The following is a 24,425-nucleotide window of genomic DNA, read 5'->3' as shown; positions in this document are numbered from 1 at the left end:
ACAAATTCGTCTTCGAGTTCAAGGAAGGATTTGTCCTTGGTAAGGCTAAATACTTCAAGAAGGCACCGAAGCAAAAAGAACACTTAGGCTGTGTACGCTGAAGGACAATCGCCTTTCGTATTTGTGCATCAGCAGAGTCCAACGTTCTCTTTTAACTTTGCAGGAATCAACCCGACATTGCGAACAAGATGGCGGCACCTACAGGTGCAGTGTTCTTACTCCTAGTGTACACGTCATCAGTTTATGCGTATCCGAGGCAGAGATTTCGAGTCGACGCCGACAATGACGCTTCTGCCGTTGCTGACTGCGCGTTTGAGGGTAACAGCCTGTGCTCCTGGACCCAGGGACAGGACGACACGCTGGACTGGTCCGTCCTGCAGGGATGGGACGCAACTGGGGACACTTATTGGACGACGTTGCCAAGCACGGACCACACCCTAGCAACAAGTAAGTTACTACCACACAAACTTCATTTTGTGAATGAAATCCTATCAAGAAACTGAACGGAATATTAAACAATTTTCAAGCAAGTCTGGGTGGATTTGGACTAACGCGCGCTATATAGAATAACGACCCACTAATCCTTACTCAACCCCAACCCTAAACCTATCTACACACAGGCGCGACACCGGACCCTGCCACCGACTTTTCTTTTTCTCCTCGTTTCATTTATAGCTATAGGAATAGCCGGTCATGTTCGAATAAGAGAACTTGTTCAAGTTTTAAAGAAATTTCACACGAGTTTCATTCGGAGCCCATTTTCCCTACGACGCTTGATACGTGAAGTATTTTTTCGTGTAAATCTCCTGCTTCAGGCCCTGCGCTAAGCCTCGGTGTGTTAGTTTGGATAGTCGTAATTGGATGACCGAATGTGGGACAGAACTCAGCGGGAGAATGTGGCAATACAGTTGTTCTAGTCTTTCATCCTCACCGCTGTAGTAACGTGTGGTCTATAATCAAAGTTGTATGTTCGTCTGTATTCTTGTGGATAAACCGTTACGAGCGAGAGCTGCCTTGGCTGACCCAATGTAATGACTTGTTTCATTGCTAATAGATACAAAGACAAAGTAACATGACTTGTTCTATGTACGAAGATCAGGGCAAAAGACGAGAATTGGGAGTATAGACGAAGAGAGAACGCAAAGCAGTTTTTTAAGATGATGTACGCGTAAGTTAATGCGCCGTCAAATGTTTTTGATAAAAGAGAAGGGGTGAAGACGAGATTGAAGGAGTGTTGCACTCGTAAAAAAAATGTACGGAGAGAGAAAGAAGACTAAACGAGACCTTCAGAAGATCGATAGCCTACCGCGGACCTGTCTGGAACAGACTACCAAGACACACGTACGGCTCCGAATCTGACTCTCGAATTAACAGATCTAGAAATGACCAAAACGTACGTACATAGAACATAACCAGCTTTCGCTCTACTATATGTTTTATACCATGTATATGTAATGATCTATGTCGATAGAGTTATTACGACTTAAATGATGTAATATGTATCTCTGTTATATTCTATCTACCTCTTCCCTCTTCCCTGATGACCTCAATGAAAAGCGGCCTGCAGGCCGATTTGAGCTTCACTTGAGTTAACAAAGGTTCAAACAAATAGGGAAAGGATCCACATTCTTCACAGGGATCAGGAAGGGGAGACTGCCAAACATTTAAACATTTAAAGAACGTAGGAAAGACATGGAAGAAAAGGGCGTTTGCAGAGTTATATGGTTATACATCATTTTTTTTTGGCAATCGCGTTTTGCAATGTAGAACAAAATTGCGGCAATGAAATACGGCTAGAACAGGACATGTTGCTTTTCAGTCACTGACGAAAGGCAACGGATGCTGTCTGGAACGTCTGACTGTTTCAAAATCATATTCAGTTGCTTGAATAACTGTTTTTGGCGACATATAGCTTTCTTTTTAGAATGGGGTTGATAACATCGTATACCACAAGCAAGTCTGATTAAAAAGCACGACTCCATGTAGGCGTACTCTAACAGACCGTCAAAAAATGATAGTCTCTACCAGACTAACCGCGTCGGCTATAGAGAGAACATTTGCCGGGGGACTTTGGCCATGGAGGATAACATTCCCATCTGCAATATTGGATCGTATCTCCATAGCCGACTCCCTTCATACAGTTAACTCTCTATTTGGCTAATTTCTACAATTTTCCCAGCGACCCGCAGAGGCTGGTAGAGTCTAAAAAAATGACGTCAGTCTCGTGAAAAGGTTCAGCGAGCAGTTTACCTAGACTAAATACGACTAGGATCAGGTTTTTATCTGTGGGATAGAAGTTCCTTCCGGAGGCACGGACAGGCGTGTGTAGACGAAGGGTATTTATAGTGTTTTGTCTTAAGCCACTGTCTCACTGGATCCGCAACACGTTGTCGACCTCGCTGCAACTGGGCAATTTGACAGAGTTTTCAACGAATGTCATCGATAAAAACAAGTCTTTGTGTGTTTAGTTGTCTTTTTAGGCATATTTGTACGTTTTGCATGATATTCACATCCAGTTTAGGACGCAGCGAGGCCGCCAACGTGCGCAGTGAGATAGGGGCTTCACGGAGGCACGGAAAGGCGTGTGGAGACGAAGGGTATTAATAGTGTTGTGGCTTCGCGCCTGCGGCGATGGTGGTTAGGGTAACTCATCTATAACTAGGACCATTCGGGGTGACCGACTGGTGACGTATGCACTGTTGAAAGCGAGGAGTTCGTGGGCGCAGGAGAAATACAAATGTAGTATACACTGAGTAATTTGCAGAGGGAAGGTCTTCACCGTTAAGCTGTATAACACTCTTGCAGACGTCAGAAAAGTTATAACAAAGATGACATCGATATGGCATCAAAAAGAAGGGTTATTTGTCGTCCTTTCGGAGGGGTCATAAAGCCGGAGGCCCCGTGTATGAGGGAACTTAAACTCTGCACGTAAAAGAACCCAACACACTTATTGAGAAGAGTCGGGGTGACCCGGTGTGTTTGACCAAAAACGTAAGCCGTAGCGAAGCCGTCTTGAACTACAACTAGCTTTACCTCACCTATCAAAGAAGGGGCCAAATGACATCAATGAACCGGGGCAGAGGTTTGAGCTTAAGTCGAGAACCAAGTATTTGATACGCTGTTGTTGTCTTGTTACTTCTAGCTAAGGGTGCAACAATAAACTTTTTTTTTCAATATACTCTTGACCGTGAGGTGGCATGATAGATGTAAACTGTCTGCACTTTTGCCTGTGTTCAGTTATGCATCATTTACAGGTTTTCACATATATATCCAGACATTGATATTGTGTTGAACCTTACAGGTGACGGCTGGTACGTAGCCATAGAATCTCCCGCCACAGCAGTTGGTCGGCCAGTCGCACGCCTGCAGTCCCCAGTCATTCCGCTAGGCGACAAGGCTGAGCAGTGTTTGACGTTTCAGTACCACATGACCGAGAACTACCCTGCTGACCTGGGCTTCGATGTAAGTCGATACTTAGATGATATACCAGGAACAGGTCAATAACAGTGTGCCCGATTGGTTAGCAACCGACCAACCACAACAAGGGCAACAAATCTATCTTTAAGGATCCTGGGACGATCTATTGGTCTCGGATTGGTTGGGAACCGACGAATCTCTGGGCATCAAATTTATTTCAACTCAAGGGTCGTGGTACGATATACTGTTCTCCGATTGGTTAGGAAGTGACCAACCACAATGCGTCATTTCTTGAACTACCCCGGCCGGGGGCGTATTTTATTCCTTTCGTTGAATGTTCATTGATTGATTTCATTTCAGTTCATCTTTAACAGATTCTTCCCAAAATATATCTATAATTTTGAAAGTAAAAAAGTCGACTAAGACTACCAGAGAAGGTCGAGTTTCAAAATATCAATGTTTTATCATTTTTATTCCTCTGTTGTAGGCGAAGAACCTGTTGAACGTGTACCTGTTGTCGGAGGGCGAGCTGAAGGGACCGATTTGGACGATGGGAGAACTGCTGTACGGCTACTGGAACCAGGCAGAGCTCTCCTTCACCACACACGAGGACTTTCAGGTACACTTTTTGGCGACGCCTGAGGGGCGAGCCTAATGGTATAGTATTGTGTGCAGTCTCCAAGAATTCTAGGAATTGTACAGAAATGTGTCCACAGTAAATTCAGTCCACAGGACGATAACTTAATGCATGGGCGGATTATCTTTATATGTGGTTGGTGCGTAGGTCTTTGTAGGACCTTGAAATAATTAGATTTTGGCCCCCCTATCGGCTTGCTATGGTACTGCAGTGGAACTTCCGGTTTTTATATCTCGTGTTCTGGACTTGCTATGGTCATGGTTTATCTTTTTATTGGCAGATATCTCTTGTTCATATATACATGTATATTGGATACCCTTGTACCTTACATGTTGTCATATATGTGCATTATCAAAACAAAAAAGACCCCAAAAAGATCAGATACGATTTTATTATGAGGATTGTCCAGAGGGTGGATGTATTGTCTATTTCCAAGTAATATTTGCATCCCCGAACTATAGGTCGTGTTGGAGGCTGTGGTAGAGTCCCAGAATACAGGTGACATCGCTCTTGACGACATCAAACTCAGAAACAGGCCGTGTGCAGGTAAGTTTAGATTCCACATGTCCCTGTACGAATCTTTGTTGGTGCATATTCTAGTTCTACAAACTAAATCGTCGTTGAATGTCCTGTATATAGTAGTGTATCCATCCTTACTACAACCCGATAGGTTAGGAATTGGCCAATCACACGGTATCATCTCCACAGCCGAATACCCATCCCAAGACAGCGTTCACATGCTTCAGAGATCTTTTAAATTCAGTTTTTCTTTCCTCTTCGCTTTCTTTCTTTCGTTGTTTGTAAATAGATCACATCTTATAATTTGACGATTTATTTCAATCTGCAACTTCTGGAACGCTGCTTACAGATACTGCTTTAAAGCAGGCTTTTGCCTTCTCGGTGCATGAATGATGTCTTTCTGGTTCATCAAGTTGTATTTGGTTAAAGAATTCCACGCTTGCACCCTGCAGGTTGTAACCACATCCTGACTGACCGCACAGGCACTTTCACCAGCCCGCGCTACCCGGACCCCTACCCGCAGAACACCGACTGCACGTGGACCATCAAGGTTAGTGGTCAGTGTGGCTAAACGGCAGAGCGTTCGTCTCAGAACCAAGTGGTCCCGGGTTCGTATCCTGTCATGTCACCGATCTGTGCCCTTGGAAAATACACTTTACACGACTTTCCTCACTCTACCCAGGTGTGAATACCGGTACCTGACTTCGGTAGGGGAAGGTCGTATTGAGGTCACCAGGTGGCGCCGAATGGTTACCACCCAGACCCTTGTGACAGTTCCACAAATATGTATCTGTTAACATTGCCCATGTGTATCATGTGATTGTAAACCCTGCAGCAATTCAGCACTAGAAACGCTGCCATTGGATTGCACGGTAATTTCTGACCAATGAAAATCGTTATTATCATTATAAGGCACCGGACGACAGGAGGATCCGCCTCGCCTTCGACCTCATCGACATCTTGGAAGACGAGAACTGCGAGATTGACTACGTCGCCGTGAGCGGGTCGGAAAACGGGGACGGCATCAGGTGACTCGTTCTCTGCCAGTCAGCCAATAATTAGGTACTCTCCAAGCAGAGGTTCGACTCCGACCGGTGTTTGACGTAGGCGTTTTTGTCGGGCTTTTTATTTTGTCCCGTTTTCTTTATGTCGCGTTTGGCTTGGCGACATAAAGAAAACCAGACAATAACACCAGCCGGAACCGAACCTCTGCTTGGAGAGTAATAAGCTTAAGGAGGCTCTGCATGCGTAGGGCGTAGACAGCCTGATTTCCCGTAATTATTAGGGAAAGCTGTCGTCGAAGTTCACGTAGACTTGAGCTAACAAGACTGCATTCCAGGCTACTGTAAGATTTGCTCAATTAAGATTTGTTCCCATTGAATCACTGCAGACACTGTGGCAGCATCGCGCCCGAGGTCTACACCAGCCGCGCCAGCGAGATCAAACTACAGGTCAAGTTCAGGACGACGTGGGAGAGCGGATATACGGGCTTCTCCGCGAGATACGCCATCGTACCAGGTAAGGATATACACCGCAAGATACGCCAGCGTACCGGGTAAGGATATACGGGCTTTTACGCCAGATACGCCATCGTACCAGGTAAAGATATACGGGCTTATACGCCAGATACGCCATCGTACCAGGTAACATTAAAGCAACACGGAAAAGTTTATATTTCTAATGGCTTTAAACAGCCCCTTGATTATGATACTAGTATACAGGATATAGAAATTGATACGCCGTCAGTTGAAGTTAGTGATTCATACACTAGTCGAGTGCGTCTACAGCTTTGACTCAGAAGGTGTGTGAAACGCAATAACCATCTGTGCAATACCATCAGACCCCTTCTTAACCTGAAACTTCAAAGTCCCAGGATTCCCTTCGTCTTCCCACGATTCTACTGAAAGTAGGTCGCCCTCTAGCGCTTCTCTCTGGTACAGCACGGAGATTTCCCGAACGTTGTGTTTGAAAATGTCTCCTCTGACAGTGGAATACATCTGATTGCGTGCTCCCAAAGCAGCACAGTCGAAACAGTAGCTATAGTAATAGTGTTGCCCGACGTGGCTGTTCCAGTCAATATTACTGGGAGGAACGCGTACTGAGTGAACGAACGGAGTAGTAAAGGCCGGCATTTCAAAGACATTGACCGTTGTTGGGCGTGGCCGTGACGTCAGGTGGGCGTAACGCTCCCTCACCCAATCAGGAAGCGTTTTGGGTCTACGTGAGTCCATGTCAAAGTTAACATATTGAGCGACGTTCTTAACCAAGACCTCAGTTGTGGAGGTGTCAGAGACCTCGGTTACAACAGAATAAGATGTTTTGCCGACATGCACCATTTTCATCGTCACCGTTAGAATACTCTCTGCTCCAAAGCTTTTATAGAAACATGGGTATAATTCCCAGGTTTGGGAACGAAAAATAACCGTAGTGGAAAGATGGCTTGGTAGAGAAGACTTGAAGAAAGTGCCACGTCTCGCCTGGTGGGATAGGCCCGCAACGTGAGATGCCAATGTCCACATCGGCACTATTCCTGTGGTGCAAATCAAATCAAAGGGTTACTGTACTAAAATCAACAGTTAGCTAATTGAACTATTGGCACAAAACTTTGTCTTGAATTAATCTTCTTTTAAAGACTACTTCTAGACATCCTAAATTGTCTTAACCCCATTAACATACCTATTCAGAGCTTTGGTATAAAACCTGGTGTTCTCAGTCCTATCGTTAGTCACTACTGACGAAAGACAGTGGATGCTGTCTGAAACGTCTGAGTGTTTCAAAATTTTATCCAGTTGCTTGAGTAATTATTTTTGGCGTATCTTACTATCTGGATGTCTAACTTTCATCAACAAATCAAAGTATGATTAACTAAGATTAAACTGTTCATCCAACATTGTAAAGAAATTGGGACTTTCCCAAATTTTCACGAAATGGACCCGTCTACTCCTGGAACGTGACGTCAGAGACACGTGACCACAGTAGCCGGTCATACGTGCCAGATAACTTGTGTCGCCCCCCGTCTCTGTTCAAGGTAGGTCTGTGCGCTCTGATGTAGACGCAGAGACGGGTCCGTCAACCAAAAATTTGGGTAAGTCCCTATTTCTTAACAGTGTTGGATGAAAAGTTTAATCTTAGTTAATAATGAATTCTACCAACACAGATGAACTTTCATGCTAAATCAAGGCATGATTATGATTGAAGCCATACACAAGACCAGAAAAGAGTGTTATTTTAGGAAAGACCACATCTTTCTGAGTACGAATTCAACTACATTTGTAAGGATTAATCGCAGATAGACAGATAAATGAACCATTTATAATCCAGGAATTGAGTAGTGCCCCCGCATACAGACCCTTTTGAGATGGATTTGTAATCGTCCAGTAAGCGTACCTGTTCTGTCAAAGTCCCACGGGTTAAACTTGTGCTGTACCACCACCTTGTCGTAATTGCTTGACGTTCCCTCCATCTTCGATCCGGGCGATTCTTTAATCCACAAACAAAAGAGTAGTGACAACGTGTTTTAAATTATGTTGCTTAACGGTTTATGAATGAATGAATGAATGAACTTTATTGATCGACAATTGTACATGGCACAATGTATGGCAACAATAACAAGGTAATCAAACCAATGAGTACTAAACTCGTCTATTCTATTTTATTCTGAAAACTATAACTACAAGAATATGAACGTAAATGGCGTACTGATATGATATGCGTTAAACGTTTCGGTCTGTTACAATACATTCTCTCTTTTGTAAAGCGGTATACCCCGGTACATATGTATTGGCCTAATTACTTAGATATGGTGTCGGGGCATGACATAAGTAGATTAAAATGTGTGTGTTTGCCTTTGTGCAAGGGTTTACTGGATTTACATGCGTTTTTGTCGGGCTTTCAACTTTTTTGTGCACCAACAAAACGGCCTAAAACACGTCAAAACCAGCCGGAACACCTCTGCTTGGAGAGTATGATGTGCTAGGGTGACCTAGTGTACTTTGACCCCCTCCTCGCCCTTCCAACAAGGTATCGCAAATTCAATGGCTATAATCAGTAACGTGTAGCGTCTCTTAATGTCTAAGTTTCCTTCCGTATCAAACATAGCGTCACACAGTAGGAAAACAGCTCACTCGATCAGTCTGCTAACTCTATAGAACGTTTTAGTCAGCACTATTCGGCCAGTGTTCTTTCTGTCACAGTGCGAGTTTTTTCAGGGATCGGCCAATGTTCGAAGGTTGTCGAAACCAGGGCAGATTTTCAGGCGAAAATTACGCTCGACGCTTCAACATTCGGCGTTATCTTCTGGCGTCATCAACAAATCTGTCCGGATTAGGAATATGTTTTTTTTTTTACTATGTATCTAAAAAGAGAACTGAGTGAGTCCATACCTGGCACGTATTGCAGAAAGTACAGGCGACGGTGCAACAGGTGCTCGTGTGTAACCCAGCGTTAGTCCGGAACAAATGACCTCAAGTACAAGGGCAAAGTTCAAGGGATACGGAAGGCACCACTGTAACATGGGGGGGGGGGGGGGGGGGGTTACGGACGTTTTGGTCGACGTCCCTGTCCAAGGAAAAGTAAGATATAAAACTTCATCGCAAGCAAGGAGATTATATAAGGTCCATTTTACAATCTGCTGGCAGTGGATTTAAATAACTACGGGCACACGCCAACATTAATTGACAGAAACACCAAAACATAGACTTCGTACACCGAGTCAAAATCCGCTTACATACTATCCCAATGTCTGAGTGCTTTATTAAACAGCATAACATATAATGCTTACATTTGGACGAATTTTTACAAAACAATTGAAATTACACAAAATTGAGTAAAACCATAATGAGGTTTAAAAAACAAAGAATTTCAAAAATAGTTAGATTCTATGGTAGTGCTCTTTTACTATGTGGGAAATACAAAATCACAAAATCATATTGGTCAAAGAATTAAGATTTTATGACATCAAAATTATTAGAACAACATGAAGAGTATATTATCATGGTAATATAATTCACTTGTTGCCAAACTTTGCTATCTTTTTCGGTTATAATTTCTAATAACGTTGATATATGTCCTGATAAAGTATTTCGAAACATGGACTTCACTTAACCCTTAAGCTGCCAGGTTTTCAGCCAAGTAAAAATCAAAATTGTTTGACCCCTGACCTCCCTCTCGAAACCAGTGAAACACCCGGCGGCCCTAACTTCCCTAACTTCCAGGCTTCGAACGCTACACGCACGCAAAGCTGACTTCTTCTGGGAAATACCCTATCCCGGTTATAACCGGGTGCAGCACATAAGGCATGTTTCTGTATCCCTGATAAAACTGGGACTGGCAGCTAAAGGATTTTAAAATGGCATTCAATGTGTTCAAAGCTTTGCCTTCTCGATGTCAGGTACACTGGGTATACGAAAGCGCATTTTACACTGCAGTATGTTGTCCTCCCCTCTCTTGACTTGAAACTTGAGAGTATCCGGTTCCTTGGTGTCTTCCCAGGATTCCACGCGCAGTGAGTCGCCCTCTCGCGACTCCTTCTGGTACAGCAGGTCGACACTTATGACGTCATAGTCCAGGAGGTCTCCACTGATGATGGAATATGCCCCGTTCTTTGCCCCCGTTGCAGCGCAGTTGAAACAGTAGCGAGCGTACTGAGACTGATTCGTGTGCATGTTCGCATCGATGTCGCTAGGGGCAACCGTCACGGGATAGACGAACGCTGGTTCGGCATCGGACAGGTCGAAGGGTTGAACCGTTGCTGGGCGTGGCTGTGACGTCAGGTGCGAGTAGCGCTCCGTTACCCAATCAGGAAGCGGCTTTGGCCTGCGTGTCTTCTTATCGATGTTGACCGTCTGAACATGCCGAGTGGCTAGTTCCTTTTCGGTCGTTTGATCCAGAATTTTTGTCTCATACACCCATGATGTTTTCCCGACGAAGATCACCTTGGCTTCGACACGGATAGCTCTACCTGGAAACGCCATCAGTTCAGAAAAGTCGGGACTGAACTGAACACTTTGGCAACGGACAAAGCGCAACTCGTAGGCCATCGCTTGTTTCAAGGAGGCTATAGCTTGTTTGATGTCTTTGATGTCGTTGTCAGCCTTAAAGAACAACCGCTGGGATGAGCCGAGATATTCCATCCGGTTCAGCAGAGTCCAGACCGGTAGCTTTCCTATCAGGCAAAACAAGAATTAACAATTGTTGTGCAATAAATTTTGACTTTGACTTTGATCAACGAAAGAAAATAATATCTTTTTCTATTTTCTTCTTTTTTAAGTGTTTCTCTTCGCTTCAAAGGTACCAAAAATAAAACAACAAACAAACAAACAAGCAAACAAACGAACGACTAGTAGGTCATAGAAACTGTCAAAAAATAGTTGTGTTTGAAAGATGATGAAGGCTAGTTTCCAGGTCTTTGGCTTCCCATGGCAACATCACAGCTAAATATCAAAACTGAATGCACCCCTTCCCCCCAAAAGAAAAGAGATCTGTTCGGACGTGACTTACCCTTCCTGTCGAAATCCCATGGATAGATCCTGCCCTTGGTAGCTTTCACAGCCATGTCTTCTACAGCTGACGTCATTATGATCACGAAATCCTCCTACATGTATAGACACACAGAATTAGATTTATCTTATCATAATCATCTCACCCATAGCAATAGTTATCAGAAACGTTACTGTCATGTTCTGATGTAAGCAAGGGCGGATTCTGGACGATATTGCAAAGTGTAGCAGAGATAAACCGTTGAAGGGGTTATGGGGACGTATTTTAAGTACAGTATAGATAAAGTAGTATCAACACCAAAGTGGTTGTAATTGCACCCCTGACGTCATTGGCCCAGGATGTTTGGGCTTGTACCCGTGAGGTCATTGACCCCAGAAATCTTGAGCTTGTATCCGCCAGTTCATTGAACCGATAATGTTTCAATATGATTCGCAAAGAAGGAGTTTTAGACACATAAAGGGTTGATTGTATGTTATCAAATTCAAACACCGACATCACGAGTTGTAGCCTGAGTACCATCCTCCGTAGTGAATACTGGCTAAAAAAAAATCGCTTGCTAACCACGGCAAACGATTTTTTTTGAGCCAGCGGTCACTACGGAGGATGGTACTCAGGCTACACGAGTTAAGCAGAATCCTCTTTTTCTTCGAATTTCTCAACCCTATAATTTCGTTTCCACTCTTTCTCAGTCCAACTAAAATCATCATTGATTTTATCTATAATATCCCTTAATTTGGTTTGCGTTCCATACTTATTCGACACCCCCTTCCATCACGTGGAAACTAAGCCAACCCCTTCCCAAATGTCTTAATGGAATCGCCCTTCAGATTTATTGCAGTGGTACGATATTGCGTGAGGTATTTGACCGAAAGGTCAATCGTCCTCCGGTCACGCCACAACCGTCCGATGTTACGTAACTTATTTGACCGAGAGGTCATTCTGATGACCTGGGGTGCATGTCATGATCACGAGCGCTATCATACTAGCCAACATGGACAAGTCTCATCAGTTGGCTTTACGTTAAGTACTGTTGAGTACTGTAAATGGCATTGTACATGTACATTGTACGTTTGTAACACAACAGTTACGAACTTATGAATAAAACCTTCTTGGTTGCACCATAGCACACCCATCACCCATCAGTGTCTTTACAGTCAACACAAACGCGCAGGTCTTGTTTAGCGGGCCTGAAAAAGCACCAACATTTAGCGTGTAACAGAAGAGTACTGTCAAATCGGGAAAAATGAACGTGTACGTACCGCTATGCGTTACCTGCCGTCTGTCGAGATCACCAAGCGCTTACTACCGCGTCAAAACCGGCATCCGGCGTATTTCTGACCTTTGGAACCGCTCATGCCATTCTTATGGGGGTGCCATCTTTTGACTTCAGACAAGAACACCATATAATGTTTAGTGCACAATGAAAAACAAAGGTAACAGAAAAGGTCGTTTACTTTTATGTATTTTGTTAGCAAAACTATGAGTATCTTTTGACCACTCAGTTTAGAAAAAAATCAATATTACCCTTAGAACAAGTGGATTGCTCTAAAGGAGTCAAAGGTGAACGACCTTCACTGCTTGCGGGTGTACAGAGACTGAGAGAGCGCAAAAACAAAAGGTTCCGGTTCGAAAGAGTTCGTGAAGATAAGACGCAAATCCTAGGTTTTCTCATTAGTTTTGGCTCCCGATTTTTCGGTTATCGCTATAGCAGTGCGTTATCTTTTGTATTTCCTGAAAAACTCGATCTTCGTAGCGTTTTACGGTTTCCGAGTTTTGGTCGTCCGCGGGTACTTCCTGGTATTAGTGCGCGAAGACGGTAACGCGGCTTTGTCGCCTGATTACCCGAATCGTGCGTTCTATGTGCGTTTTGCATGGTTTCGCACCATCGGGGATTGCGGAAAACGTATCCTCACGATTTTTTTCATTTTTCCTAATTGCACAGACAGAATGATGACCTTTATTTCCATATCAGTCATTATCCTAGGAAAACTTTTATTTTCCTTCAAGCGGCCTTGGAAGAATGCCCTAAAAATAGCAGTTTTGGGGATGAAAATTGCTTTTAGTGACGGTTCTCACTAAAAATGACGTTTCCACAGAAAATATCAAATTCGTCTGTCGTTCGAAGATAAGTCACCCCCATCCATCAGAAACATTGAATCGGCCGAAAAGGGATGTTTGAAAAAGCGCTATTGCCTTTAAGGGAACGAGTCAGGTCGGCCCCGAATTCAAAAAAAAAACTCCGAACCGAGACCAAAAGGCATTTAATCATACATTTAATCATACATTTAATCATACATTTAATCATACATTTAATCATACTTTTAATCATACATTTAATCATACATTAAAAAAAAAGGCATTTAATCATACATTTAATCATACATTTAATCATACATTTAATCATACATTTAATCATACATTTTTAAAAGCTATCACCGCGTATACAAAATGTGTCAGTAATGCTTTAGGAATTCCGAACTATAAAAATCATAAAGGTAACAAGTTCTTGTCCCTTCAGTCTGATGACGTCTCATTTAAAGTAACTAAACGACTGAAATTAATTTTCTTAATTTTCTTTATATCGTTGCAGATTTCCGGAAGGGTTCGGTAAACATCGGATCTTCCGACGAGCCGGTTCGGATGGTGAGCGTGTCTTTCCCGGGACCTTTCTTCTCGGCGGTTCCGAAGCTCAAGGCAAAGGTGATTTCGGTCTAACAATCTACATTTGTTAGTCTGATTTTTCAATATCGTTTGTTACAAATTGATAGCACGCACATCACATGTCGGGTTGCGTTAACATGTTTTTATAAGATAAACTTATTAAGTTTAAAGTTACCACAATCTTCCTAAGCGTCCACCATCTAGAAGCCGTTAAAAAACCCATGTTTCTACTAGAATCGCATATCATTTCAAAACGTGAGACTTTTCATTTGCCACTGCCTCCAAAGAAGAAGTTGGCACCCCAGTAATGCACGTAGATACGTCAGATAGAGCTATAGACAAGACCTTTTTCACCCTTTTAGTAGCCTTACGTATTTGTGTTTTCCCTTAATTACAATTAGCTTTCGGGCATATATTTGCAAATAAAGTCTTTGTATTATCAAAAGTCGCGGCAACATTGGGTTATCTACATGAAGTTAACTTGTATATCAACTTAATCAATCAAAAAAGGTTTATCATTCAACAGACATGGCAGAACTACATGTAGGCTGAATTGCGCCCATTGTTACATCGCCATCCTACGCACATTCTTACGAAACTATTGCACTTATCACGCGAACTAAACGGTATTAGCTTTTTTAAAATTCTGCTACATTCAAGATCCGAGAAATACATGTACAACATTAAGTCCATTATTTGTAACATAAACTGATCTATATCTGTTCACATCTCTTCTTGAAGGTGAATAAGGAGGAAGGTCAAGTTGAGCGGTTCTCGGTCCACGTGGACGAGCTGACCCCGGGTAAGTTCGTGGCGGCGGTGAGGAGGACCGATCAGGAGGAGGGCTGGAGAACTAACCCTACCTTAACGTGGATAGCGGAGACGGACAGAGGTGCGTTTGCTTGTTTGTTACAAGTTAAACTTAGTTTAAGTCCTTCCTGCACAAGACGGTGCATTGCTGTCTTGCTAAGGAAAATGATGTCTTAGATCCTTGTTGATCGTTGGTTTTGTTCCAGCTTACTTGAAAATTCTACATCAAGATCGTACGACGATGAGCGTGACTCTGATCACTGTTACTCTCCAAGCAGAGGTTGGGATTCGGCTTGCTTGTGTCTTTTGACGTCTTTTTAGGCTTTTTTGTTGGACTTTCTATTTTGTCACGCCACCGGTCGAAAGCCAGACAAAAACGCCTAAAAGACGTCAAGAACAACCCAACCTCTGCTTGGAGAATAGACTCACTGTAAGCTTCTCCCACTACTTTCCCCTGCAGTGTCGGACGTGTGCACGGAGACCGAGTTCCGCTGTGCCGAACTGACGTGTATACCCGGGGAGTGGCGCTGTGACGGCGAGCCGGACTGCCAGGACGGCTCCGACGAGTCGCCCGAGGAATGCCGTAAGTGATACGATAGTCCTTACCCGTCAAGTAGTCTGTGTGACGCAAACTCCGCTGTCCAGGGCTTTTATGGTCCCTCCTTCTCGGCCCAAATAGCGCGATTCAATCAGGCTACCTGTCAGGCTGTAAGAGTCACGTGCTCATTGCGGCACCTGAATACTAGGACCAAGCGATGGGTCATTCGTCCTGACGAACGCCAAAGGCATCACCGAGAATTTATTGATTTACTTTTACTTCTATTGTATTTCAGTAGAGGCCCAATTTACACACAAGTCGACTCGGGGCTGTGTGTGAGGAGCTTTGGGCTGCTCAAGTGGAGTTTTCCTACTAGAAAACGCTACTTGAGTAGCCTAGCTAGCTATAGGGTTATCCTTGCACACTCGAAGTCGACTCAAAAACGCGTGTAAATCGGGCTTTAATCTCCAACTGATCGTGAGTATTGTTTCGCTGAAGGCTGCCCGTTCAGCTATGGACGTTTCGGGGATTCCTGCTTCAAGGTGTCCAGGCTGCCTGCGGACTACGCCGGGGCGGAGGAGGAATGCTTGAGCGACGGGGCACACCTGGCCGCTATCAAGGACCAGGCAACACACGAGTAGGTTGTTATACTAGCACTGGCAATAATATGATTCAAATATCGGGTTATGCTGTGGTCACAATTCCCCACCATTGGCCCGGCCGGGCTGTTTGTGAACGAAAACTAAACAATTCATATTCGATTCAGACTATACAGAAATGGTGCTCATAATTAATTTTTCCAACTTTTTCGTGTTTTTCATATTTTATATAATACGTTCCCGCAAACGGTTTGGAAATGTGTTTCCTTTTAGTGTACCACATAATTACTGCCTAATGACACTCGTCAAGTATGATCATATGCAGATATGACACTACAGTTCAGTACACTTTAGTCACTAGTGCAATGATATAACAAGAGAAACCGAAATGCGAAGAATTGGGCGTATTAAACTTGAATACGAGTAAGATAAAAACATGATCAACTCAGAGTTGACTTGTTTTGTTTCTATCAGGTATATCTTGAGTCAGGTGGCGCCGGTTAGAAACCTGTGGGTCTTATGGATTGGACTGGAAGACAGGGAAAACGAAGGGTCTTTCGTCTTCGGCGACGGCACCACGCTATCAGGTCTGTGTGCTTTTCATGCATGTTTTCATTAATTTACCACCGTGAAAACGGAGATACTGTAATCAGTTAATGTGTTTATTTATTTGTTTGTCCTGGTGTGTGTCCGCAGTTGGGCAGCCTAGGCTGTATTAAAGGCGGAGATGGTGTAATGGGATCCTTGGAGAATTGGATGTCTGCTTTTACTCTTTTCCAATGCTGTAAACAGGCAAGAAGCGTTGACTCGTGACAGCACCCACACAGTTATGTCAAGGCGTTAGGGATGACCATTTAGAGCTTGTTTCATATAGCGTGTTTTCGCAGATGTGATTTTGTCTGTGTCCGCAGTTGTGCGGATTTTCCAGAGGGGCAGGATGTAAGGCGGAGTGGTGTAATAGGATACTTGTTTTTCCTTTTGTTAGTATAGATGGAATGTTCCACGAGGAACGTTCTAATGTTTTTCTTTATCAAAGATTGCAGCAATACAATGCACAGTGGAACTCCAGGCAGACAAGCTGATGTGGTTGATGTTCTAATGTTTGTTTGTTTCTTTCTTTGTCTGTCTGTCTTGTGTGTTCAATTTGTTCCCACTCTGATGTTTTCATTTATAAGTAGAAGTTACACGAAACGTGTTTGTTCCATCTTGACTACAGACGACTCGTGGCAAAACTTCTATTACCCGGGAGCCTCTACGGAGGAGGATGAGGACTGTGTTGAGATGTACTTCGGCAGCGAACGGGACGCCGCCTACTGGAACGATCAGTACTGCACCCTTCCTCGCCGATTCATCTGCCAGACAGGTAACATATTAGCTAGCCTTTACCAGACTCCAGGGGCGGCTGGAAAGAGTAACAATTGGCCAAATAGACGGATACCATGCTAGAGAAGGTAGTCCGATGTAGGAGTACAGTTTTCCGCTGTACTCCCATAGTGGACTATCATAAACTCCTGTAGCATGTTATCCGTTTATTTGGTCAATTTCCAACTAGTCTTTCCAGCCGCCCCTGGAGTCTGGAATAGGTTAGTGATATATGATATCACAGAGTTCGAGACATCGTATTGTACAGAGGAAAGTTCAAGTCGATAAATGCTCAGAGTTAAATCGCTGCTTTGGTACAAGTCACAGTAACTTTTGTAGTGCTAAAAGTACATTTATTAGTTCAGACCCTCGTAATGCCTAATATCACATAGGGCAGTAAGTTTCCTTGCTGTTTCAGTAGCGGGGTATATTTTCACAAGGAGGTGTTGCTAGCCCTTTCCTTTTAACGTGCTTGAGAGGCACCTCCTCGAACACGGGATCCCCATTTTGCATTTACATCCCTCCCAAAACTGCAGCCCCTACCGAGATGTTCACATAGGCCCTTTAATAGATGGGGGCTTTTAACCTTCTCCTTGCTACCCAACCCCATAACCACCACAAAACAGGTGCCATAAGGCTACCTTAGAAGTTAAAAGGTTAATTGTTACGTCTGTTGTCAGCTGCTGCACCTTACACGGATGTTGACCTGACCATCCCGGAGGTCCCGGACGAAGATGACTTCCCGGCAGCGGCATCCATACAAGATCCGGCCGGAGTCCTGGCACCGGAGATTGCCGGTCTCCTGAACGAGATATTACCGGGCGGACTGTTTTCTGGACGCTCCGAAGATGTCCAGGAAACGACATTGGCCCCCATGGACGGTGGAGGTACGAAATAAGACGGAGAAATGAATCCATCCAACACCAACGCTTGCTAGAATGTTATGCACTGCACAAAATACAATCTTTAAACATACATAAAGCATGAGTAAAGGTTACCATTTCTCACTCGACCATAATACAAGACCACTATATCGATGCTCAAAAGGCCAATTTCATGCACTGACATGCTCGACGAAAAACTACGTTTCTTCCACTTTGAACAGCACATTCTAATGCAGATCATGATGATAGAAATATGGAACAAGAAACATTTTTAGATTCTTGCATGTAGCATACTTATTTGCATAGAGTATATTAGCGCAAATTCCTGCATTGCCATTCTCGTCGATGAAAATTAATGTTAGAGCAAGGATTAAACCTCCTTAGTCAGAGTAACTTGGACATCCAGATAATAAGATACGCCAAAAAGTTGTTACTCAAGCCACTCTCGTTTGGTCGATTAATGAAATATCTTTTAAAAAACACAGAGAAAGCAGCGACGGAGAGACCGACGCAGGCAGAATCCGCCGTTTCCGAGGAGGAGACGCACGGGCAGGATTCAACACCGTTACCTGACAGAGCACCAATCACGGCAGCACCGGTGGAGAAGACAGGGACAGACATGCAGGAAGTTCCGAAGGAGTTCGATCAAACAGAAGATGAAGATGCAGAAGTACCGGAGGAGGAGTCCGATCCAACAGAAGACAAAGATGAAACTTTGCAGGAGCAAGATCGACCAGAGGGAAGTGAAGAAGCTGAAGAGGAGACTAACGTCATAGCGGAGGAGTCCGATCCAACAGAAGACGAAGAAGATGCAGAAGTACCGGAGGAGTCCGATCCAACAGAGGACGAAGATACGGAAGTACCGGAGGAGTCCGATCCAACAGATGAAGAAGGAGATGCAGAAGTACCGGAGGAGTCCGATCAAACAGAAGAAGAAAAAGATACAGAGGTACCGGAGAAGTCCGATCAAACAGAAGAAGAAAAAGATGCAGAGGTACCGGAGGAGTCCGATCAAACGGAAGACAAAGAAGATGCAGAAGTACCAGAGGAGTCCGATCAAACAGAAGAAGAAGATGCAGAAGTACCGGAGGAGTCCGATCAAAAAGAAGATGCAGACTCAGAGGTACCGGAGGAGTCCGATCCAACAGACGAAGATGCAGAAGTACCGGACGAGCCCGATCAAACGGAAGACAAAGAAGATGCAGAGGTACCGGAGGAGTCCGATCCAACAGAAGACGAAGAAGATGCAGAAGTACCGGAGGAGTCCGATCCAACAGAAGACGAAGATGCAGAAGTACCGGAGGAGTCCGATCAAACAGATGAAGAAGATGCAGAAGTACCGGAGGAGTCCGATCAAACAGAAGAGGAAGAAGATGCAAAAGTACCGGAGGAGTCCGATCCAACAGACGAAGAAGCTGCAGAAGTACCGGAGGAGTCGGATCCAATAGATGAAGAAGATGCAGAAGTACCGGATAAGTCCGATCCAACAGATGAAGAAGATGCCGAAGTACCGAAGGAGTCCGATCAAACAGAAGACGAAGAAGATGCCGAAGTACCGAAGGAGTCCGATCAAACAGAAGACGAAGATGCAGAAGTACCGGAGGAGACAGAAGACAAAGATGCAGATGAAGAAGATGCAGAGGTACCGGAGGAGTCCGATCAAACAGAAGACGAAGATGCAGATGAAGAAGATGGAGAAGTACCGGAGGAGTCCGATCAAAAAGAAGATGAAGATGCAGAAATACCGGAGGAGTCCGATCCAACAGAAGACGAAGATGCAGGGAAAACAGAAGGCGATATAGAAGGAGAGGGTACGCAAACTCCACCGGTGATTGAAGCCATCGATGAGGAAGTTCTTGATGTGGAAGTTGAGGGAACAGAAGAGCCCGGAAGGGAATCGGCAACAGAAGATGAAGAGGAGGTCACTGAAGATGATGAATCGTTGAAAGCAACGGAGTTAACGCCCGTAGAGGAAGCTGAAAGAGAGGTAGAAGAAGAAGGGGACAAAGAGGTAGAGGTAGATGAAGAAGGTACAGAAATAACTGATGTGGTGGACATCATAGATGATGTACTCGGAGGAGAGGTAGAAGAAGAAGAGGATGAAGAGCCCGGCACGGAAATGTCGGAGCCAGTTGATGAAGAAGACGAGTCAGCAAAAGAACCAGCAGCACCTGAGGAGGAAACTGAACAGACACCGGAAGAAGAAGATGAAGAAGAAGAGATGGCAGGAGAAACAGCAGAAGAAACAGAGGGCGCTGATGGAGAAAACACGAAGGAGGAAACGGATGCTGCAAAGGCGAGTGAAGAAGTCGACGAGGTGCCTGAAAAAGATGACATCGAAGAGGAGGGGGAAGCAGAAGAGGAAAGTACCGATGCCGAAGATGCGCAAGAGGAAGATGAACCTGTGCAGGAGGAAGATCGACCAGAAGGAAGTGAAGAATCTGAAGAGGAGACAAACGTGATAGCGGAGGTGGTCCAGCCTCCTGAGATGGAGGAAGAATCTTCAGAAGTCCAGCCAATAACTCGGATGAATACCGAGGTAGATTCAGACGGTAAGAGACTCATGATCACTTCTAAGTTCTAGATACATTTGCTTATTACATAAATCATGCTCTAGTCTAACGTATCCAAGTAGTAGTGGACAACCTCAAGTCCTTCGTACTCGATTCATAACACATCTTCGGAATGCTGTAGACGCATAGTTCCTGTTTAGAACTTTATTTGAGCCCACACCACTACTTCTTGCCAACTGTCTCCCGTATTACGTTAACGACAGAAAACCTTCCACATACACATTATATTATCACGGTAGCTTTGCATGTAACCGCAAAGGCAAATCATTAAAACCGTAACACTTTTCCGATTTACACAGAAGAGTTGCTAACGGAAGAGGAAGAATATGGCACTGAAATGTCACCACTGAAAGACACGAAAGAACAAACACAAGATGCTAAGGAGGGCAAGGAAGAGCCAACTGGACCATCTGATGTGGAAGACATGGTCGAGGCGACTATGGAAACTGTAGAAATGGAGGAGGACGCTAAAGAAGTGGCAGATGTGGCGAAAGAAGAGGATGCTTTAGATGTGATAGACATGGAGACAGAAGAGACTGCAGTAGAAGAGGTAGATTCTGAGAAAGAGGAGGAGACTAAAGAAGAGGTGGAGAAAGAGGAGGAGACTGCAGAAGAAGTCGAGATGGAGGAAGAGGAGAATATTGCAGGAGTGGAAAAAGAGGAGACTGCAGAAGAAGTGGAGAAAGAGGAGGGGACTGCAGAAGAAGTGGAGGTGGAGAAAGAGGAGGAGACTGCAGAAGAAGTGGAGATGGAGAAAGAGGAGGAGACTGCAGAAGAAGTGGAGAAAGAGGAGGGGACTGCAGAAGAAGTGGAGGTGGAGAAAGAGGAGGAAGCTATAGAAGAAGGGGAGATGGAGAAAGAGGAGGAGACTGCAGAAGAAGTGGAGATGGAGAAAGAGGAGGAGACTGCAGAAGAATTGGAGATGGAGGAAGAGGAGGAGACTGCAGAAGAAGTCGAGATGGAGAAAGAAGAGGAGTCTATTGAGAAGGTAGACCTTGACACTCCAGAAGTGGCTGATACGGAGACAGAGGAGGCGACGACAGAGCTTGCTCCTGTTGATGTCGTTGCAGACGCTGAAGTAACAGAGCAGCCAGAGGCAGAGGGCCTCCCAGAGATTGAAGAGGAGATTGTGCCAGAGGAAGAAGAAGAAGAGATTACAGAAAGCGAGGAGACGACGACAGTTCTTGCTCCTGTTGAGGTCGTTGCAGAAGCTGAAGCAACAGAGCAGCCAGAGGCAGAGGGCCTCCCAGAGATCGAAGAGGACATTGTGCCAGAGGAAGAAGAAGAAGAGACTACAGAAAGCGTGCCTGTAGTCGAGGTTCCGCTGGACGTGACAGAGGGTGAGACAGAGGAAGAGGCAACGGCGCTACCCGACGAAAAGGCTGAGGAAGTGAAGGTTTGGTTAATGCTTTGGCTCTTTGGAGTTTGGTTGTTCGTTTGATTTGTTTGAGCCCTTGTTTATTCATGAGAATCTCAAATCAGCCTGTAGGCCGCTTGTCATTGAGGTCATGGGGAAGGAGGTACTGTAAGAGTCAGACAAAATTCTTATACAATCAGGCTAAGTGATGAATGATGTTGAACAGATTTACGATATGTATATAAAACATCGCTGTAGCTACGAGTACGGAGCAAAAAACTGAAACCACCGCCATACAGGTATAATTACTATATCGACATATGCATGCTAGTACAGCGACATGGAAAGGTGTACAGGAATATCGTTGCCATGGACAATGTACACACAATACTTTGTTTCTTATAAAATTCAGTACCTCTAAAACAGCTGGAATATAACAATTTTGAAAGGAGCAAGATTCGTGAAGACATTTTATCAAACAGTGAACATACAATTCATGTAACATCTACTACCATAATTCCACAAGGGTTTCCACCACCCTGAAAAGAGATCTCCAACCCAACATCCCCCAGCATAATGCACTACTGACAGTACTGTATATCTATACTGGGCACTCTTGGGGGGGGGGGGGGGTGATGCAACACTAGAGATCTATAAAACCCACTGTTTTTCAAAGTGGCGGATTTATGTAACCCAGCGGATTAATGTTAATGGAGGCTATCATGTATGTTTGCAGCCTGAGGAAACAATGCCAGAGGCTGAAGCTGAGGAGGGCGAGACTGGCGATCGGACCCACCAGGAAGCCAGCGAGGAGGACACCAACGTGATCGGACTGGCGGAGTTACGTCGACTCGGCTCAGACGCAGATCCCAATGGCGATACAGGTCCGATATCATCATATGCTATGCTCTTACTTTATAACAGATTAACCTTCTCCCTGCTGCCTAACTCTGTAACCAATAGAGAATTGGGTGCCAAACGGCTACTTCATAGTGCTAAAGGTTAAAAGAGTTTCTAAAATAAAATTACAAGTCATACCTGAAGTCAGTGACTTTGTCATGCTTAACCGGTTTTTCCAGTTGCATCTCATGAACAAGTATTGACTTATTCTGCCAGTTCATTGTAGTGACGCTGAAGAAGAGTGATGATGAATGTCACTCGAAACGTCCGGAAAAAATCTCCGTATCTTATCCGGTTGTAGAGATTGAATTGTCCTTAAATAATGTTTCTAGATTAGGGATCAATTCCGTGAAGTCTTCGGAAACATTCTGTCGTCTGGCTAAGGTTTGTGTGAAGCCCATCTCAATAAACAATCTCTGTTGCTGCTACTTTTACCAACGTGTAAGATATCTTTGGATATGTGATTTTATTTATTTCTTTCTTCTCCTGTAGATGTTGAGAAAGGGGAGCCGATCGTTGTGTTTGAGTCGGAGGTGATTCAACCAGCTTCAGTTGAAGAGATAGTGGCGGAGTCAGAGGAATCAGAAGAAGGTAACGTTGTTGATAAAACTGTATATAGATAAGGAAACAAGTCTTTAAGCCTTCCATACTGCCCATGCAATCATCTTGTGGTTTGCAAACTCCCTCTGGATCACAAAAGTGTGGGGTTCGAATCCCAACAACGCTCGAACCCTGTTCTGAGCGTTCACAATTCTCGAAAAGGGAAGTAATGCGTCCTCATTTGTGATAGTTTGAACTGCACGGTTATATCATCAATATACCACTGTTTCTAGTCGTTTCGTAACATATATCTAAAAGAATTAGCCAAGCAGAGGTTGGTGGGGAAGATTGTGACTGGCGTAAAGAAAATGGGACAGATGATAAAAAGGTGACAATGAATCCCAACCGAGCTTTGCTTGGAGAGTAACGCTAACGTTATATAAGAATATCACACCGTCCACTGTTTTCCTAATAGACCTGGGATATAAGAATCTCAGATATAGGGATCTAGGATATAAGAATCACAGATATAAGAATCTAGGATAAAAGAATTGCAGATATAAGAATCTAGCATATATAAGAATCTCAGATACAAGAATCTCAGATAATTATGAGAATCTCAGATATAAGAATGCAGGATACAAGAATCTCAGATCCTCCACTGTTTTCCTAACAGACCTGTGATATAAAAATCTCAGATGTAAGAATCTAGGATATAAGAATCTAGGGTATAAGAATCTAGGATATAAGAATCTAGGATATAAGAATCTAGGATATAAGAATCTCAGATCCTCCACTGTTTTCCTGACAGACCTGGGCTGTGCGTCTTTCGTCGCTGTCGAGTTCAGCACCTGTTACGCCAGGTACCAGAACCGTGCTTACAAGATCAGGAGAAGTGGAAGACTATCGCACAGAGCTTTCTGTCTGTAAGTACGGAGTTCATTTCCTTGTTTGTAGTAACAAAATAGAAAGAAACACATAAAGGATGCACTGATGAAAAGTAACAGCCAAAAGGCTCTTTTGTCTCTTCCAACTTACTAAAGCCAAAGATAACTTAGACATGCCCGTACGTTTTACCATAGTAGAGAGGCATTGTATCACATCAGTATCCGTAATATGATATTTTTTGT

At 44.1% G+C, this 24,425-nt stretch overlaps 2 protein-coding genes across 2 annotated transcripts in view; one reads left to right on the top strand and one right to left on the bottom strand.

Moving 5' to 3' along the window:
* LOC136445803 (uncharacterized) overlaps positions 1-24,425 on the top strand; it is a 38,374-nt gene that overhangs the window by 11,860 nt on the left and 2,089 nt on the right. Inside the window, exons 2-20 of the mRNA XM_066443944.1 lie at positions 164-447; positions 3,302-3,462; positions 3,905-4,036; positions 4,516-4,600; positions 5,026-5,123; positions 5,486-5,601; positions 5,964-6,091; positions 13,662-13,771; positions 14,474-14,624; positions 15,003-15,125; positions 15,579-15,717; positions 16,154-16,266; positions 16,896-17,042; positions 17,722-17,928; positions 18,411-20,477; positions 20,798-21,894; positions 22,592-22,739; positions 23,248-23,346; positions 24,107-24,221. Of these exons, the coding sequence (XP_066300041.1) occupies positions 189-447; positions 3,302-3,462; positions 3,905-4,036; positions 4,516-4,600; positions 5,026-5,123; positions 5,486-5,601; positions 5,964-6,091; positions 13,662-13,771; positions 14,474-14,624; positions 15,003-15,125; positions 15,579-15,717; positions 16,154-16,266; positions 16,896-17,042; positions 17,722-17,928; positions 18,411-20,477; positions 20,798-21,894; positions 22,592-22,739; positions 23,248-23,346; positions 24,107-24,221 (5,495 nt within the window). The 5' untranslated portion in view covers positions 164-188. The remainder of the gene's footprint in view (positions 1-163; positions 448-3,301; positions 3,463-3,904; positions 4,037-4,515; positions 4,601-5,025; positions 5,124-5,485; positions 5,602-5,963; positions 6,092-13,661; positions 13,772-14,473; positions 14,625-15,002; positions 15,126-15,578; positions 15,718-16,153; positions 16,267-16,895; positions 17,043-17,721; positions 17,929-18,410; positions 20,478-20,797; positions 21,895-22,591; positions 22,740-23,247; positions 23,347-24,106; positions 24,222-24,425) is intronic.
* LOC136446254 (uncharacterized) lies at positions 9,285-12,440 on the bottom strand. Its single transcript, XM_066444592.1, has 3 exons — positions 12,331-12,440; positions 11,072-11,165; positions 9,285-10,736 (listed from the first exon to the last, which is right to left on the bottom strand). Exons 2-3 carry the CDS (start codon positions 11,145-11,147, stop codon positions 9,937-9,939), a joined length of 876 nt encoding a protein of 291 aa, XP_066300689.1. The 5' UTR covers positions 11,148-11,165; positions 12,331-12,440; the 3' UTR covers positions 9,285-9,936.

Source organism: Branchiostoma lanceolatum, chromosome 12 (assembly GCF_035083965.1).
Source record: "Branchiostoma lanceolatum isolate klBraLanc5 chromosome 12, klBraLanc5.hap2, whole genome shotgun sequence".
NCBI lineage: Eukaryota > Metazoa > Chordata > Leptocardii > Amphioxiformes > Branchiostomatidae > Branchiostoma > Branchiostoma lanceolatum.
The sequence above is the reverse complement of the archived record's forward strand: the minus strand, read 5'-3'. Positions and strand labels throughout refer to the sequence as shown.